General features: G+C 41.6%; 2 protein-coding genes across 2 annotated transcripts in view; one reads left to right on the top strand and one right to left on the bottom strand.

The window, feature by feature from the left end:
* The window catches only part of LOC26514736, a 45,072-nt gene that overhangs the window by 11,110 nt on the left and 15,601 nt on the right, over positions 1–18,361 (bottom strand). The window contains exon 3 of the mRNA XM_032451467.2: positions 7,387–7,417. The gene's annotated coding sequence lies outside the window, so the exon portion shown is untranslated. The remainder of the gene's footprint in view (positions 1–7,386; positions 7,418–18,361) is intronic.
* LOC26514339 lies at positions 4,271–5,162 on the top strand. Its single transcript, XM_032451468.1, has 4 exons — positions 4,271–4,292; positions 4,546–4,775; positions 4,836–4,856; positions 4,913–5,162. The coding sequence occupies exons 1-4, from the start codon at positions 4,286–4,288 to the stop codon at positions 5,102–5,104; spliced, it is 450 nt and encodes a 149-aa protein (XP_032307359.1). The 5' UTR covers positions 4,271–4,285; the 3' UTR covers positions 5,105–5,162.

Genomic DNA, 18,361 nt, shown 5'->3' with positions numbered 1-18,361 from the left:
CCTGAGAAAAGTTTCAAAGTTGCGGTTGAAGCTCAATTATGTTGGATTGTTTATCCAACCATTTTTTTTTTTTAAATAATTAAGTTACTTAAGCTGTAGGTTTTCAAGGATTTAACCCATTCCTTTTTGTAATCATAAATACGAACAATGTGAATATATTTATCTCATTTTTTGAAGCCATCAATTCTGCATATATCCTTCCCATTTTGTTGTCCTTTACTTTTATTGCCTTTTGCGTAATGCTTAATTATACGCGGGCTGATGATGTCCTGATAGCTTTTCCCTCTCCCCCTGTTTTTTGGCGCATAAACATAACGCAGTTTATATTTTATTTATTTTTTCCCTTTTATTTTTCCCTTTTTTTCGGGAGGGACGCAGGAAAACCCGCCTAAAACCAATCATAAAAAAGCCCTGTCATAGCGCAACGTCTACCGAACGGTTTTATGACATTTTCCCTGCCTTGCAGAGAGATCCTTCAAAAGCCACGCCTCCACTCCGCCTCCACTCCGGGCACCCCGACACACATGCGTCTGGGTAATTTGCCATAAAAAATTGGAGCACAGGCTCGTATTTGTGCAATTTCACAGAAATTGTCAATTTGCACTCCCGCAAAGTCTAAGCCAGAATGATGATGACGAGGAATGCCAGTGGCTGCGAGGGGCTGTCGAGTTCAAAGGGGATATGTTCATAGGCGGGCCCTTCCGAAGGGGGATCTCTTCTGGGGTTATTCACGGTACAGATAAGATAGGGAGCACGCAAATACGCGTTGATATTTTTATGTGTCTGCTGGGCTATGGGTGTGTGCATTGGAAAATCGACTGTTAACATTTAACGCTGCGAATTTAAGAGCATTTATGTGTTCTTTTCGAGACCCTTGACTTTATTTGATTTTCATTTAATTTCACACACTGCCAAGACCTTAAAAATTGGCATAACAATTACGCCGGAAATAGGCAATGCCGGAGGAGTGTGTCGGTGGGTTGGTGAACCTAAATGTCGGACTCCTTGCTCGGAATGCGACTATTTGCTATCTGCAATGTCCTCCTAACAATGGCCTCAATGGCCCGTAATTACAGTGTACACACGCGCACCAGGTACAGTGGAATGAAATCTTTAAATAACAGAAATATTTTTACAAATTTACATACGATATGACAAAGAATGCTTGTCTCAAATAAAGGATTTTAATACTTTAATCAGAAATTCTTTATATGCCCAGACACCTTTAGTAATTTGCCTATATTTTTTGATAATTTATCCCATTGTTACATGGCCCATTGTGCACTATTGCAACATATCCTTGCACTAACGCTTCCGTTTCCGTGCGTCAAGGAGACGTCTCTTGTTCCTCGACTTGCCATTGATGTTGTTGGCATTTTTGTTGCCTACGCTGCCTGCCACTATGTTGCTTGTTGCTGGAGATGCCTCTTCAGACCGCTTTTGTGTCGCTCGCCGTGTGAATGAGTGCAATTAGCAGTGCCACTTGCCCTCAACGATGCCGTTTTTGTTTGTGTCCGTCCGGACTCGGTTCTCAGGACCCTGGACTCCTCTTCTGCTGATCTGCCGTGAGACTTGCATTAAAAATTAATTGTCAACTGTCTGTGACTGGATGGTTGGATGGTTGGTAACTGTCCCCTATTGGAGTGTCCTTCCTTGGCAGCCATCCTGCTTCCATCCTGTCCACATTGACATTGTTTCGGGTCGTGATTGTGTTGCACGAAAGTCGATTAAATAAGAAAATCGTTGAGCACGCAATGCCAACGTATCCCGATGTCCTGAAGGTAAATTTCCAAAACGTATTACCATCTGCCTTTGGGCCTTTTTTGAATTTTATTTTAAAATTCTTTTTGTGCCCGAATGGGTCATAAATATATGGAAATTAAATTCTTAAATACATTTTCTTATTTACCTTCAATGCTTCCTGGAATTTAAGAAGGATTAGCAGGCCGAATTCCATGCCCTGGCGCATAATGTATTGGGATTTCCGTTTGGGGCTGAACAGTTTTTGATTAAAATTAAATTTGCGGCAGCCTTTGAAGTGTCTGTCCCCTAAACCCACAAATCCACAGCCTCTCAGCCGGGTCAATATTTGTCAAAGCTTTAGCAACGCACGTGAGCCGGCACTGTTTCAATGAAACATCCTTCACCCAGCCTTGCCCCAAAATAAAAATGCCCCAAAACTAACCCAGGATGGTCACGTTCAAGTTATTCCTTTCATGGTGTATGGTGGGGATTTTCTACCTTTTTATTTTGTCGTCCTGTCGGGGAGCTACTCCCCCTAGCTGAAAAGGACAGGCAGCATAATTTGGCATGGCTTTGGCCACGTTAAGGTCCGGTCCTGATGGATTGTTTGACTAATTAATTTTGCTAGAAAATTTCACAAAATTGCATTTGGCCCGGACCAAAGTTATTAAATTTTTAATGGATGCTTAAAGTCCCGAAAGCGCTTTATGTGTTTTTATTTCGCCTCAGACAGGCCGAGTCGAGTCGAGCCGAACAGCCAGCTGTTTAGCATTTAAAGTGATTTTCATTTGGATTTTTTCCCTTAATGCTATTACGTTCTGTTCATTTTGCCGCCTTTCTGCTTCCATTGCTCTTGGCTCTCAATTATTTAGCCATTGACAATTAGAGACTTTGGCAGATGCTGCCGCAACTAATGCGATTTCGCCTCATTATTCCCTGCATTTGTTCATTTTCTAACGACTTTCTCACGGCGACTTGCCTTTCCATCAATGATGGCAGATTTTGAATAAATTTACGCCTTGAACCCCCGTCTTCATTACGGTGACCTATTTTTAGAGGTGGCAGGATTATTACATAACACTTATCCTTAAAATGGATTCCATTTGATTCCAATTGTTTCCCCTTTGAGGAATTTTTTGATCACATACTTTGAGGTTTTCTGTGAATTCCCTTATGTAGCTGTGGCACTAATTTAAATTGCAACGTTCTGGCGTCCCCAGTGACTTGTCGCTCTGGCTTTGATCTTACACAACTGCGATGTTTTCGTTTAATTTCCCTCGACCTGAATGCGGAGGGGTAAACACAGGAAAAAAGAAGCCCAAAAAAAATACATGGCCAAGGGACTCGCAAGGGACAACAAAACAAGAAAAAAACACAAAGTAAGCCCCCGTGGACAGGCCGTTAAATTACTTGATTTTGCCGAGGAGGCGGCGGAACCAAAGCCAGGCGTTTGATCTGCGCCTCCAGTGCATTGTCACACCGTCCGGAGACTAATTAGCGCTTATAGTATGCGTGAGTGGCACGCCTCCTTTTGGGAGACGCCCGGAATGCACATGCGTTTAATTAGCCGACAATATGCTCGACTGTCATCTGAGATTTGCACTGTTTTTTGATGGGGAATTTTCCACCCGAGGAATATTTCATTTTCATTTCAATTCGTTTCGTTTGATTTGATTTAACGCGATTCCATTTGTGTCCTACTCGTTATTCGTTATTCGTTTTCGTAATTTTCAATTGTGTGTGGGTGGTGGTGGGTGTGTGGTGTGCAATTGTGAGTGTTTGCTGTACAGTAAACATTGGCACACACACACAACCACAGGTGGGAGAGTAGCACAAGAGTCTGATTGTCTAAACGAGTGTGTGCCGGTGTGTGATGTTCTTGATTTTGTTTGAGGAAAAAATTTATTTCCGTTGTCCTACCTTCTGGGAGGGTAACAGGAATTTTTCAACAAAAAGAGCATTTTCCAAAAAGGATAACAGGAAAGAAAAATATACTCTAATATATAATGGACATTCTTGAAAACATTCCATAAAAATTATTATTTTAAAAATTACCAAGTATAAACAATAATCTTTCTGCCAATTTGTCCTCCTTTTGTAAAAGTCAGGGTATTAGCATATTCAACTTAATTATTTCAATTTTCTTTCTGGTTGCCAGCGCAATTGTGGCTTGTTTGCATGGCAGCCAGAGTTTCGTTTCATTCTGCGGTCTGCGCTCTAATTGCGCCTTGGCAATATATCAGAGCATAGGACCCACCCACCACACCAGACCACACCGCACCACCCACAGCCCAGACCACTCACTCTGACACAGTCACCTGCACCCACCTGAGCGCACACACTCACGTGTGTAGATAGCTTGCCACTGCGGATTTAGTCATTTTTTTTTTTTTGCCCTCTTTCTTAGCCAGCTGCTGCCGTTTTGCCATTTGCTTACGCGTTAAAGCCGACAGGTAAAATGGATTTGTTACGGCAATAGAACAGGCAACTGGAAGGGGCTGCGGTTCGGCTCTTAGACTTTCGGCAGTGGCCCGGTGGATGCATGACAAGTGAGCAGATAACCCACCAGAGTGCCACGAAATGGGCTTGAATTAATCCCCGAGAAAATATTGCGCAACCATCAAGACCCTGACTTGGACGTAACATTCTATCTTTTAATCCTAATTAGCATGTATAATTCAAATGGCTTTACTATGGTTTGGTGTATTGTTTCATATACTTCAGTTCACGCTGACACTCTGGCTAGGATGAATACTTTTAATGGCATTTATTTTTTAGCCGCAGTTGTCATTATCCTTCCAGATGTCATCTTGTCCGGGAAGTCCTTAAGAGTGAACGGTCGGGGTAGGAAAGAACGGGATGGAAAGTTTCGAGCGATTTCCGCAAAAAAGCCAAAAATTGATAGAAGAGCCATCAGCGGCAACATCGACAAAAACCAAATCCAGGTACAAAATCGGTTATGGGGCGGATATGGCGCAGATGGTAAACTACCGGGTGGAGGAGCAGGGGGTATTTGGAAGCCCCCCCCTGAGGTAATTATTATTTGAATCGTCATTTCGACCACGGTTCTTACTGGACATTTTTTTCTACAGTTCACAGAGTTTCCAACCCTGGTAATTATATTCCGAGCACTGTGTTGAGATTCTTCACTTACTGATCTTTTCCTTAGCCCCCGGACCCACGGAAAAAGTTCACCTATAGTTGGGCCGACCTATGTCCGCCATGGCCCCGTTGCAATGTTTATCCAAAGTGTTGCCAGCGATCGGGTAATGTTGCGGCCTTGCGTCACCCCCCTGCCTGCATAAGAAATAATAAGGACACTTGTTTCGCTGACGAATATGATGATGATGAGTACTTTTAACAGAGCATAATATTCTATTTCTATTGAAATAAATCGAAAAAACATATCTTAAAGCAAAGACTTGATCCAGCCGAATGACTTTCTAAAACGAAAAATACATTTGAATAATGAGGACACTGAGAGATGATGCAGTTTGGCTGAGTGCTCTGTTGCCATGTTGCTGAATAGCTAACTGGCAGGAATGGCAAGCTGGAAAACTGGCAGACAGCATCTGCTCCTGTCCCCCAGACCCACCAGTCCTTCAGTCCGACGTCTTGTCCCTTGACAGCCTTCCGCTGTCTGATGTTGGCCACTGACATTTTGGGGATTTTGTGCTCAAATTTTGTGTTGGCGCTTATGCATGCAGTTTGCTTTTAGCCAGGCTTCCACAGCCCAGAGCAATAATAATGGCAAACTGAAAACTTTTGTGCTTTGGCTAATTATTCCGCATGAAGTTTTCAATTTTACAGAGCAGTGCATGCTCTTGCATTCGTAAATCAGAGTTTTTGGCCCTGAGCTTGAGCTTTGACTTTCGGGCTAACTGGCAGCCGGGTAGCCTCATAGCCTGGCATCCTGGCAGCTAATTTTTGCCAGCTGTCAGCACACTCTCTAGCCATATAAATCCCTCAAAGTCAACGGCATTGCACCCACGTGACACATCAATTCGCATTCGTGTCTGTCTGTCGTTCGCACGCTCGCACCACAAGCCACTAAATATATATACTATATATCCATCATACTGCAATCGTCAGTTATGTTGCCACATGCAACGTCGCTTATCGCTCAGCTCTGTAATGATGCCACCAGACCCTTCCAAGTCTCTTCCAAAGCCAACCCATCCATCCATCCGACTATTCATCCATCCATCCGCCTTCCAGAACTTCTGTTGTACATTTTTCATAACGCAATTCATGTTATTCATGTGCCAGGCGACAAGACTTCATGCCCCTTTTGTTGCATGGTATGGGGGGAGGTCGTGGGGGCACAGTGGTTAGGGGAATGGCCTTTTTCGAAAATAAATTCATAGCTTTTCTGACTTGTTTGACTCCAAAAAAGTATTCCTACACGTTTTATGGTTAAATGATTAACTATTCCCTATTATTTATTCAAGTTAGTCCGCATAATTAAAATGCTTTAATAGTATTTTTATTTTAAATTTAGAACTCTTAACCTTAAAGCATTTATTATAGCTTCAAGTTAAGGCAGCTTTTTACAATTTTCATTCTCCTGCCAGCCATCAATTTAATACTTTCCCATTTCCTTCTTAATGCCTCGACATTTCTGATATTTGTGTTGGCGTAGACATTCGCCCACTGTGCGATGTCATAAAAATTGTCTCATTAATCATCACACGACATGCCAGCTCCCCCAATCCAACGAGATATCCCCCAACAAACATTTCTGGGGTCCGTGGTGTTCGTGATGTTCTCCCACTCAAGAGGGCTATTTCTGTGCTGCGTTTGCAGGAAACATGGACTTAGTGTGAAAATCCAGCCAGCAATTAAATTGGCCGCCAACCCGATGCAGTTCCCCCCATTTTCATTTCCATTTTCAATCCCAATCTCGAACAAGTGCAGGCAACATAAATCAAAGAAGTTCTCCGTCGGGCTGGGGCAGTTTTATTTTTACTGCCGTGGCGTTTTAAATTGTCTGCGCCATATTTAAAATAGCAACTAATTAATTTATTTTTTCACGCCGCTGCTGGGAAGTGCGCATTAATAAACAATTAAGCCGTTTTAATTGCAGTTTGCCTTGTGGATTATAAATTTCCGAACGAAAATCCCCCCACATCCGTTCCCTGCCACTCTGGCAGTCAGCATCTATAATGAGTCCGGAGAGCTAGGAACTAAATTCGTTTATTATTGATCAGTTTTTGGTCATAAGCTGCTTAACTTTGACAGAAGCAGACCCCCACTTTCAGAGGGGAGCCAGGTGTTTTTGCCTGATGCGAGGTACTTGGCCAATTCCCGGAAAATTTGCTGCTCACTTTCGTAAGCTGAAAATCGGAAAATCTGGCAGACACCCTCTGGAGCACACATGGTGCGAGTACATGGATTTTGTAATTAAGTTTGCCAGGCTGATGGCAGGACGACCTCTGGGGATGAACCCTTATTCTATTTATGTTTATTATTTACACACTTTGTGAAATTTTTTAAAAGCCTGATTGCTGTCATCTACTCATAGTCAAGTTTCAAAGCAGCAGTTAGGAGTACTTCAGCCATCATTAAAGGACATGTGCCGGAATTTTGACTAAATTACTAAGAATTCTTCGAAATTGTTAAAACTGGCATTTATTTACATACCTTTCAAGAGCTGTTCCCATAGTTTGCGTATCTGCAAGTAGAAGACAAGAAAGTTCATTTTAATACAATAATTAATTCAAAGAAACGTCTCTCCCAATCCAGCCACGCTGACAGGCATTTTTTTCCGGCTTTTTTTCTGTCAGAATCAAGAGAAACGGCAGAAAAACATTCGCTGGCATCTTAGCCAAGTTAATATGATGGGACACGTTAAGCAGGCTTGAATGATGTGTATCAAGGACGGCTGAAGCGAAAAAAAAAACGAATATAAGAAGAACTAGCAACTGTGTCAGCAAAAACGAAGCGAAAACAACAGGACTCAGTGCAATGTCTGTCTGGGAAAAAAGGACCAAACACTGTACAAGGACGAGTGGAAAACAAAATGGGAATGACGATAGACATTGAACACGAAAAGGGAAAATGGAGCGAAGACATTAGCCTGAAATGACAGCAACAAGATGCGAGATAGACACTTGGCTTATATCAGTTCTGTTCGTTGCTGTTCTGCCTGTTTCTCAGACCAACTTTGGCAACACCAGCAGCCCCAACAATGCCGGCATGCAACGAAAAGGCGTTGAGAGTGCGTGCAACAAATGGAAACAAACTTGGTTAACAACGGATGACGATTGACAGCCGTCTGTAGCGAATGATTGTAGCCGTGGAAGTGGAAGAATTTCAGTGGCGAACATTCTGTAATCAAAATTGCATTTCAAGAAGATGAAAGATACACTGTTTTGGTTAATGGCTCAAGCCTAGGAGAACTTCATTTAAGCCTTATTATTAGAAAAGGCTAAGCATTACCTAGTCGACTTCTTGGCTCATCTCAACTATTCACGCATTGCAGTTTATATTTTTTTTGGCAGAAGAGTGTGCCAAAGCTGGAGTCTTAGCAAGCAATCTGTAACATGTTGCCAGTTTGAGTTTTCTATTGAAAAGCGCTTTTCTGGCACAAGGACAGCTGGCTTGGCCTACATCCTGCCATTCACAAGCACACACTCACAACTATTCGCAGAGAAAGAGTCTTATTCATCACTCACTTAGTCAGTGTGTCGCCCAAGGATCGATGAATGTCCGGGGAGTGATGGACGGGGGGTAAATGGAGCGGTGGTGGAGCGGCGGGAGTACTTCTGAATATCCAAAGACGCTAATCCTCCGAAGAGTTCTTCTTCTTGGTTCTGGGCAAATACAACACGGCCAGCTGGCACAAGGCTTTTATTCTGCATTTCTAGCAGCAAGAGAAATCTTTAATGCAGCAAGAGAAATGCCTTTTATGCCTTCCATGCCGCCTTAGTTTAAATATTTACGTAAGCGCGGGCATTTAATGAGAAATATTTTGCCATTTCTCTGCAGGCTCTTCTCGGCTCCGGCAGGCTCTGGCGGGCTCTAGCTCTGAAGTATTTTGCTTTTATTATTATTGAAAGAGGCCCGGACTCCTACCATCTGCAGCTGCAGCATGGCCATGGAATTTATTTCGGTCGTAAAACCCTTCTCTATAATAATGCTTTTGATATTTGCCTTGGAATTCATGAATTCTCATTTTTTTGTCGTGTTGTTGCTCTGCTAAGAGAATAAATTCTTACAATAATTTAATAGAAGGAAATTTCCATAACATCACTATAAATGAAATCCCCAACCACTTCTGTTTAAACTCCAGCTGGAAACAAACATCGTAGATACAAATTCCAAATCTATTTATATCAATTTACTCACTTCGGTGCCCCGGCAGACCTGACAGACAATTTGAGGCACAAAGGACCCTTCCACAGATCTCGTGGTTGAGCAATTTTTCAACAGATAAAATCAAGACCAAACAAATCAAATCAAATGCAGACAACAGTACAAAAATGTAACAACCATACCCACACACGTGGCAGTATAGTAGTTGCCACTGCCACTGACATTGCCACAGCCACACAACTGTAGGAGGCAAGAACATCACCAGCAGCAACAACAATAACGGCAAACAACAAAAGTAAATTAATAGAAAACAATAACAATTCCCTTTATTATTATTACTGCAGTGAGTCGAGGGCAGACATCGAATGGAGTTCTCTGGGAAAGATTCGAATTTGTTTTGCCTGCCGTTTGCCGTTTGTTGTTTTGTTGTTTGTTGTTCTGTTGTTTTGTTGTTTTATAAATGCCCAAGTTTTCTGGGTCCTCAAGTGTCTATGGTTGTTGGTGTTGTTTGTGCATGTGATTTACACAACGGTATGTAAGTAAAATACAAATCATGTTCAACGCGTTCGGCCTTGCCCCGAAAAGTGAGCTACATATATGCGCACTAAGAGTTCGTGGTCCACAGGTCGGATGCGTGATGGGTGGCATATCTGAGGCTTTTTCTGGCAAATGGTTGAGTCGCTTTCTCTTTTCTTAAACTTTTCTCCTTTATAAACATAACAATGGCAACCAAGAAATCAGGTTGAGTGAAAGCCATATAGGAGTAATAGCAGCAAAGGATCTTTTAAACACAAACTTCAAAATACTCTACTTTTCTTACTCTGATATGAAATTATTATTTAAGCAGTGAACAGGGCTTCTCTCTCTCTTCTCAGGCCCTTAAAAACTTAAATACTGATTAGAAAAAAATGTATATTTTTCCTGCCGGACGTTGGCAACTTTTTATAAAAACTTATCGCACTCCGAGCAAGAGCATAAGCAGGGGAAGGCAAAATATCACAACAAGCAAAGTGGGATAAAAGTCTCACAAGGAAAACTTTTTCCAGGTGTTTGCCTGTGTGCGTAAGAGCTTGTTGTTTTTTTTGTACAATCGTGTGTGTGTGTGTTTTTGTGGCATTACGTGCATTGCATGTCGAATGTTTGTAACAAAGTCTAAAAAAACATCAAGCACAAACATCGAACAGCGGCAAGTTTATCTAAAGTACAACATATACCGCCCAACTCCACTGACATTTCATGTTATTTTCCAGCCCGATTGCTGGAAATTTCTTCTTGTTTTTGTTTATGTTTTTGTGTTTCGGTGTTTTATTTTTTTTGGGCCTGGTTTCACCTGCTTTAAGCCGAAAACGAAACTTTTGTTGTCGTAACTGGCAGTCGTCGTGGTGTTATTTTTGCTTTTTTTCTCGATCTGTTACAATTTTTATTTACTTCTTTTGGGTTGATTTTTTCACGTTGAGCTCGGCTTGGGTCGTGTTTTTGGCCACCTTGCAAATGGCTCACCAATGATTTTTAATGCGATTTAAAAACGTAAAAGGAAAACATCACAGCCGGCACTTGCACAACCTTTTTTAAGTGGCCAGCCAATGAAAGCTTGAAACGTTGGGTTTAAGGTTTCAGTTTCCGCTTCCGTTGCTCTTCTCTCTTTTCGAAAAAAAAAATATATATGTATATATAGTGTCGTAATGTGCCAAGTTGGCCGTGTGGGTGCGTGAGTGACTTTATTTAATGCCATTAACGCAAATTGAAAGTTTTACGCCTAGCCATCGGCCATTGCATGCGCAATTGAGTTTTTTCGGATCCCTGACTCGTAATGCGCTCTTTATGACATTTCATCGGATGGATATGGCTCAGAGCCGAGGAATTTTCGGGCCTAAAGGCAAGCACGTGTATGAAAGAAAATCCTTTTATAGTTGCCTGTATAATTCACTTTCGCCGCTCATTATCCTAGACTAGGCCGAAGCTCCAATGCCGAAAATAGAAAAACTAGGTGGGGGCCCCATTCATGGTTTCTATAGCCACTCCATGGATGAAAAGCAAGGACGAGATCTCCTTTATTGCCAACACTTTGTCGCGACTGTGGAGGAGCCATTACAACTACTTAGGGCATGTAAATAACGAAGAAATAAGCCAAGGCGAGTGATGAGCAGGTAACCAGCAGGTAAGAACAACTCGTAGGATTTCCACCCACTTCTACTGCCACTCTGCACCATCCTCGTGCAACTAGCAACGCCTTGCAGGGAGCATTAACATAATCGTTATGGTTATGTGCGACGTGTGCATAATGGCAGAGCGAGACAGAGAGAAGGAAAGAAAGGGACAGGCAGCAAGAGCCGCAGAGACACTAACAGCGACAGGGACACAAGGATAAACTATGTTAAGTGCGCTGACATTGTGATATATTGTAGGACTCGCTACCCTCAAGTGCAAAAGGGGTATGTTTAAAAGCAACTAGAGGATGCAAATATTATTTTAAAATAATTAGCTCAAGTTTGTATTAATTAATTTGATTTATTTTTTAACCAGCCCAGATGTCATTAGATTTTATTAAACATTTTTTTGCAGTCTCTGTCATAACAAAAATATTTGTTATTTAATAATTTATTAGATTTCTTAGTCTTGTTTTTATTAATCTTGTTTTTAATGACTTTCTGTTTTCAATTTTCCCATCTACTGTCTACTTTCACCTTTTCCTTTCACTTTCCCCTATTACCAGAAAGAAAAGTATTTTTCCTTTCGGTCTGATTAAAAGTGCTTTTGGCATTGCGTAGTTTTTATTTTTTGTCTTCTTTGTTTTTCCCCGCCATTGTTTCACCTTTTTCCTTTCTAGCTAGTTACCTGCCAGAGCGCGTGTTGGGCTTTAAAGTTGCCAGCTAGCGTTTTGGGGCCAGAGCGCGTTGCCAGGTGTGCATATCAAGTAGCCGCCACGTCTGCCAGGGACAAAGCCATGTGGCATACTTTTCGGGGCAGGCCATTAGCAAACAAGCAAAAGTAGCAAGTACAAGGAGCCCAAAAAAACAAAAAAGACACACGTATGAATATAATAAATTATCCACACAAACACAGGAAATCGAGAGTCGGCTTAGAAAACAAAAAAAATAAAGAAAAGAATTATAAGTTTATGGAAAGAGACTTTTCGAGGACTTATACCACAAACTGCTTGGAATTCGGCTCACAAAGCTTATAAAATAGGAATTAAAATTCCAATAGCAAGCCTCCATATTTCTTTTTAAACAAAAATGCAAGTAATGTATTATGTTTTTATTTTTATCAATAATAAAATGTATTGCCCCTCAAACCACAACATAAACTTTTGTATTGAGTTCTGTTACTTCTTGAATTCTAGAGTTGAAATCGAGTATAAGTACTTAGGTGGGTATCTGTGTGTGTGTATTAGGCATTCCGTTCACACACACGCTCGCATCTACTGGGGATTATTAAAAATTTTGCCCAAGAGGCATCTATCAGCCCAGGGCCTCACTCTTTTCGACATTGCGCGACTCATTTCAATGAGTTTCGGCTGGGAATGCTGGTGTTGTGTGACGTATTTTTTGGGATACACTGAGGAGAACATTAAATAAATAAGATTTAACCCAAATATAATGAAAAGTTAATTGGTTTGAGGATTTTGGTAGTTTTAGAACTGAAAACCTAACTTCTAGGCCTATGAAGCCCCTTAATAGTTGGTAAAATATTCCTCAGTGTAACACCTCTAGGTTCTTTAAGAGGCCGCCACATCTTGTAATTGGCATTCCGCACACTGACCGAAATGAAAACGCTACGTGCTTTCATTTCAAGTTACGACAGTCGGATAATTCGGCGCAACGCTCCATTGACCGCCGATGGAAAAGCGGGAAATGCTGGAAGAAGCGGGAAAATGGCAGCCATCCGAATGGGGGTCAGGACCGAAAAAAAAAATACCAAAATAAAGGAAAGCTTATTTGCCGTGGTTTTGGGAGCCACCTTGGTTTGGTTTTTATTTTTTACGTTGCGGGCATACAGAGAGAATGGCGAAGTCCCGGCGATTCTTAAAGTCAATCACATTACGCCGGGACATCGGCAGCAGCACATCAAACAGCCGACAAAGGCACTCGAGACCCTTCCAGTTGATGGCAAATATTTGTCTGGCCTGCATCCCTCGCCAAAAATCGACCGGCATTCCGGCCCACCTTTGGACCAACTACACCTCCATCCGCCATTCACCATCACCCCTGTGATTTAACCGATTCCCGAATCCATCTTCTCCAACTCTTTCATACTTCCGTTTTATGTGCATATTCAATATGGTACGCCAGGAGAAAAAATTTCATTTAATTTTGGTTTCGGTTTTTCTTGGCAGGACTGGCATTGACAGTTGGAAAATTTCGTTGTCAGACTGAAGCGTCTTTCAATTGTTTGCTCACCACCAGCTTTTTTTTATACATTTTATATATTTTTTCTCTTTTGATGGATTTTTAGAGTGTGGCTGTTTGTTTTAATTTTTTTTTTACTGATTCTCCTCCGCTTTTGATTGGCAATCCTTTTTTCTTTGCTTTAAATGCTTCCTGGAAGAGCTCTTTGGTGGTTTATGCTCATGATTTATTTTCTGCGTAATCCTTGCTTTCTGCTGCTTGCTTTCTGCCACAACCCAGCAGCCCAGCATCCCCACAACCTTTCATCCGCCCAATTTATAAGCACCCAAAATACTTGTAAATTTTAGCCGGATTCCCCGCATAAATATATATACGCTGCCACTCAGTTCTTAGCCATCAAATTTATGAGCACTCGTCACACTAACTCATAAAAACGCGGTCTCCTCCGGGTGGCGGGAGGCGGTTGGGGCCGAATTTTAAAATGGCACACAGAGGCGGTACAAGGCTGCAAACACGAGACAACACTTTGCATGTGAAAAGGCTTTATGGGGAAGGAAGGGTCCGCCGATGAGATTTATGTACTCTAAAGCTTACGGCTCCGGCCTGTATTTTGTGGTAAGCAGCAAGTCCTGCCGCCAAATCCTGCTACGCATTCAAAAGGCGGTTAGAAGCATGCAGTGGGGGTGGACTCCAGTTCCAGCTCGAACTCGGTAGAGGACTTGTCGCTATTTATTCTACTAAAAACGCAATAATATATCATCTACAGTTTATCATTGCTATGACGCCAGACTGAAATTATTATCCAGCGAATTTATTGCCTTACAATAAACGCAAAGTGCATGTGTGTGTTTGTGTTTGTGTCTGTGTGTGTGCGGGAGAGAGGCTTTCTCTACCGTTATCTGAGTGTCTGGTTGTATGTGTTTGTGTGTGAAAGCTTGGCAAGGATCCAGCAACAAGGACGAATACAAAAACATGGTTTTTTAGAAGTTGTATGAAAAACAGAAATGAAATAGTCTGGAGAATAATAAGTTAAGAAAACGATTATTTTTATTCCATTATTTTGTATTAAAAAATATATATTTAAATAATAAAAATAAACTACGTTTTCCTGCTCTTAAACTGAAAATATAGATCAAAGGTCATGGCATTCGTAATAAAAATTTCATGCATTCCTGCTGGCCTTTTTCCCGACACGCTTTTCGTTTTTCAACGAAATCACTGTGCACATGTTACGATGTTAGCCATATTTCTGGCCAAGTTTATATATTCATGGCAATCTCGAGAGCTGTCACACAAAAACTCCATCGCGCATATTTTTTACTATTAGCCGAAAGCAACTGCAAAAATTTGTCAGACAGCCGGCTGGATGGCTGTATGGCTGGCTGGCAACTAAAGCCCAAAATAAAATTGCTCGGCTTGTCAACTTTTTGCGTCACCATTTTCTTTTGCCATCCGATTCTGGTAGCGGCAGTGGTGCGAGTAGTATGTTGTACTCACAATTTTTGTATTTATACCATTTTGCCCAGAAAGACAAATAACAGAACTTGGCTAAATTGTCGGCTGCTGTTGGCCCCGTTCCGCAGCTCGTATCCATATTCTCCATTATATGATATCCCTTTTTTTTATATTTTTTTTACCCTTTCTGCCTACATTTTTATGACAAGCAGCCCTCACATCGTGTTCACTCGTCAGATACTCGTCCCATGAACTACAACGTTTTCCTGGTAAGGCTCTGTTTTGGCAACTGTTTGCCCAAATTGCCACACATTTTGCGCATAAATGACAAATGCCTTTGATGGCATAAAATATGACTTTCGAAATTGTTTTGTAGGAAATAAAATGGGCGTAGCCATTGCTTTTAAAGGGTGTTAGTTTGTCAGAGGGCCAAGCATAGTTCCCTGCTAATGGAAGAAGATTTTTCAGAGATTGGCCTCATATATTTCAGACTGTCAACAAATATTCCTGGCTTGAATGGCCAACAATTTAAATTTTTGTGCTTAAAAATTTGTCAGCTGAAAGTTCTTGAAGACAAAACATTTCTAAAAACTTCACAAATGTTGTCTTTTGTACAAAACTTTCGATTTAATGTCTTGTATCCAACTTATGGCGCCAATATGGCGTCTGGGCTGTAAGTTGTCAGAAAAGCCAATGACTCTTAAAACTCAACAGGAATGGAATGGTTTGGTGTTTAAGAACGATAAGTGTTTGGCAAGAAATTCAAATTGATTAACTGTCCCATGATGTGAGACCGAAACCCACGTCAATGTCAGTACCCACATGGTCTCCATTTCTTAATATCGGATTTTTTCGATAAAATACACTCTCGTGTAGGTGTGCTAATCCAATTAGCTGACAATTGACTTGTCAAAACATCAATTATAACTGACATTCGGCGAATGTTTTACGGTTTCTTGGCCTGGCCACCCAACGCCCCACGACTTTTCCGGGGAAAATGGCATTTGCATTTACAAGACGGGCAATAAGTCGAAATGTGAGTTCCGTGTTTGGGGCTTTTCCTCTGCATATCGAATGCCTGCTCGAACATGGAAAATAAATGGGCGCGTTAAATATTTAATTGGCATAATGCTAATCACTCGATGGCTGGCGAAATTCATTAGCGGCACATTCCACATCCCATATTCCACATCCCGGGATCACATCTGTCAGCACTCTAAAGCAAACCTCAAAAGCCCCAAAAGCCTACCATCAAAGCCCAAAAACAATTCCATATTTCGAGGGGGAGCCCAGCAAAATACAAAAAAAAAACTACAAAACTCCACCGCAACGTGGCACGTGCTACCCCTCCTGCACCTTAACCCATCAGATGAGGAGGAGAACCTTAACCCACCGTGCTTCCTGCTGCTGCCAGCTGATACTGCCCCGGCCGGTGGCAGGCAAACATTACACAATTTTGATTGTATTTCCGTTTCGTATGCGCAGAAAGGCAGCCAAACAGCTAAAACGCCAGAAACACCAACAAAAAGCGGTGACAGCAACAGGAAGTTTCGCTTATTTCCGTTTGTTTACCTTTGCGCTGTGCCTTGATTAAATGTCAGGTTACCCCGGCATCGGGCGCTCTGGCTTCTGAGTTCTGGGTTCTGGGTTCTGGGTCCTGGCTTCTGGGTTCTTGGCGAAATTCAACCGAGTTTTTGGCTGCCTGGCTTTTAAGGTGCTACGAAACGCAGCTGTTTTCACATTTCCAGACGCATATAACAAACAATTTTCACCTCGCTTTGGAATTAATATTTTTTCTCGCGCATACGTCAGCATAATCTTATTAGCAGGAAAAGTCTCCTAATGATGCCCAAGACCAACTGTATACTCGGATCAGGACTCTAAACACTCTGCATTATGTGGTATTTAAAAGGAAGTCATTTGTGGGATTATTTCGATTAAAGTTGTCTTTTGGTGGGGATTATATTCGTAAGTATTATTATTCCTATTATTACAATAGTGCTAAATATTAGTACAATAGTGTACAACTTCACTTTAAATACAAGCATACTTTTTTGGCGCCTGATCTTGGCTCTGACAGCTTTAAGCCTGGCCAACAAATGCTTAAAGTGTCGCCCAGACCTTTAATTACAAGCCACACACACCCTCTCACACACACTTTTTGTGGACACCGACTGCAGCTAATTAATTGGGCGCAATTTGCGCGGACTTGCGCGGGAAAACTTGGCCCGGAACGTCGGGCGTCCGGGAAAATGGAAATTCTCTCCGCCATTTTGTAGGTCAACAACAATGATGTTGCGGTCCGTTCCGGTTGATATTGTTGCTATTGTTATTGTTATTGTCGCTGCTGCCGGCACATGCTCCGGCATAATTTATATGACCCGAAAAATGTTTGTGCACTTTTCCCTTATTTATTTATTTTCTTATGTTTTCGCGTAATTCTGCTATTGTTGGTTTTATTCGGCGGCATTAAAGGCTATTGCGCCGAAATGTATTTGGCTGTCTGGTCGGGAAGTTTGCATAATTGTTGGACAAACACCGGAATAGATATATGTACACGTGTTGGCATGAATTGGATGAGTTTTTAGAGAATTTTCAGGATTTTTATTTCCTAATCGAGCAATAGAGCATATCCTCTAATAGAGCATTAAACTGGCGATAAAATCTATATATTAAATACTAAACCTATCGCCCTTCTAAATCAATAGCCAAATATATTAAGCTCTTTATATACGCTTTCAGCCAATACATAGACAGAATCACACCCACACATGTGCATGTGGGAAGCCATTCAAGCGTTTCATAATGATATGAGGAAAAAGAAATGGCGCAAGGGCGGGCAGACATACGAAAAATAGCAAACCCAACACATTGCCTCAACTCATTTTCGTATAAAAGGACGCCAATGTGTCGGCCCTGGCAAAAGGCCAAAAATGAGCACTAACACACAGCCACTCACACACACACACACGTGCACTCTAAGCCAAGCCATACACTGGCATATAGAGCCATTGCCTCATGGCGAACAATAAATGTTCGCTGCCAGCACAAGAGACCAACTAAATTATCAGTAATATTGAAGCACCAGGATAACGCTGTGCGAAAAAGATTCTCTCTACATGCACGTATGTGTGGGTTGGTGTTGGTTGGGGCGGGGGCGTGGCCAGGGGAGGCTCCTGGGCTAGGCGTGGCAAATAAACACATCAGCTAAAATGCTTTTTACTTAAATTAACAGAGCACCGAGCAGCTTGCTTCGGGTTTTCGGACCCTCCAACTAACGGTAAGCCATTAACTCTAATGTTAGTATAAATGCACTTGAAAAAATAGTTACTTTTCTACGAAATGATAAAAAATGCTATAAAATTAATACATTTTCTATGAAGTACTTGGCTTAATAAAAATAAATAATTCTTTGATATGAACTAATATTATAGAGAACTTTGTCCAAATGCTAGCTCTGGCATTAGACTTCCAAAAAGGAAACAAATGAAAGCGGA

This window comes from Drosophila ananassae, chromosome 3R (genome assembly GCF_017639315.1).
Source record: "Drosophila ananassae strain 14024-0371.13 chromosome 3R, ASM1763931v2, whole genome shotgun sequence".
Taxonomy (NCBI): Eukaryota; Metazoa; Arthropoda; class Insecta; order Diptera; family Drosophilidae; genus Drosophila; species Drosophila ananassae.
The sequence above is the reverse complement of the archived record's forward strand: the minus strand, read 5'-3'. Positions and strand labels throughout refer to the sequence as shown.

Bases quoted from the DNA above. Each gene is read 5' to 3' on its own strand.
- LOC26514339 (XM_032451468.1), top strand. The intron at 4,776-4,835 runs GTAATTATTATT...TTTTTTCTACAG, and splicing joins TTTGGAAGCCCCCCCCTGAG to TTCACAGAGTTTCCAACCCT. The intron at 4,857-4,912 runs GTAATTATATTC...TCTTTTCCTTAG, and splicing joins TCACAGAGTTTCCAACCCTG to CCCCCGGACCCACGGAAAAA.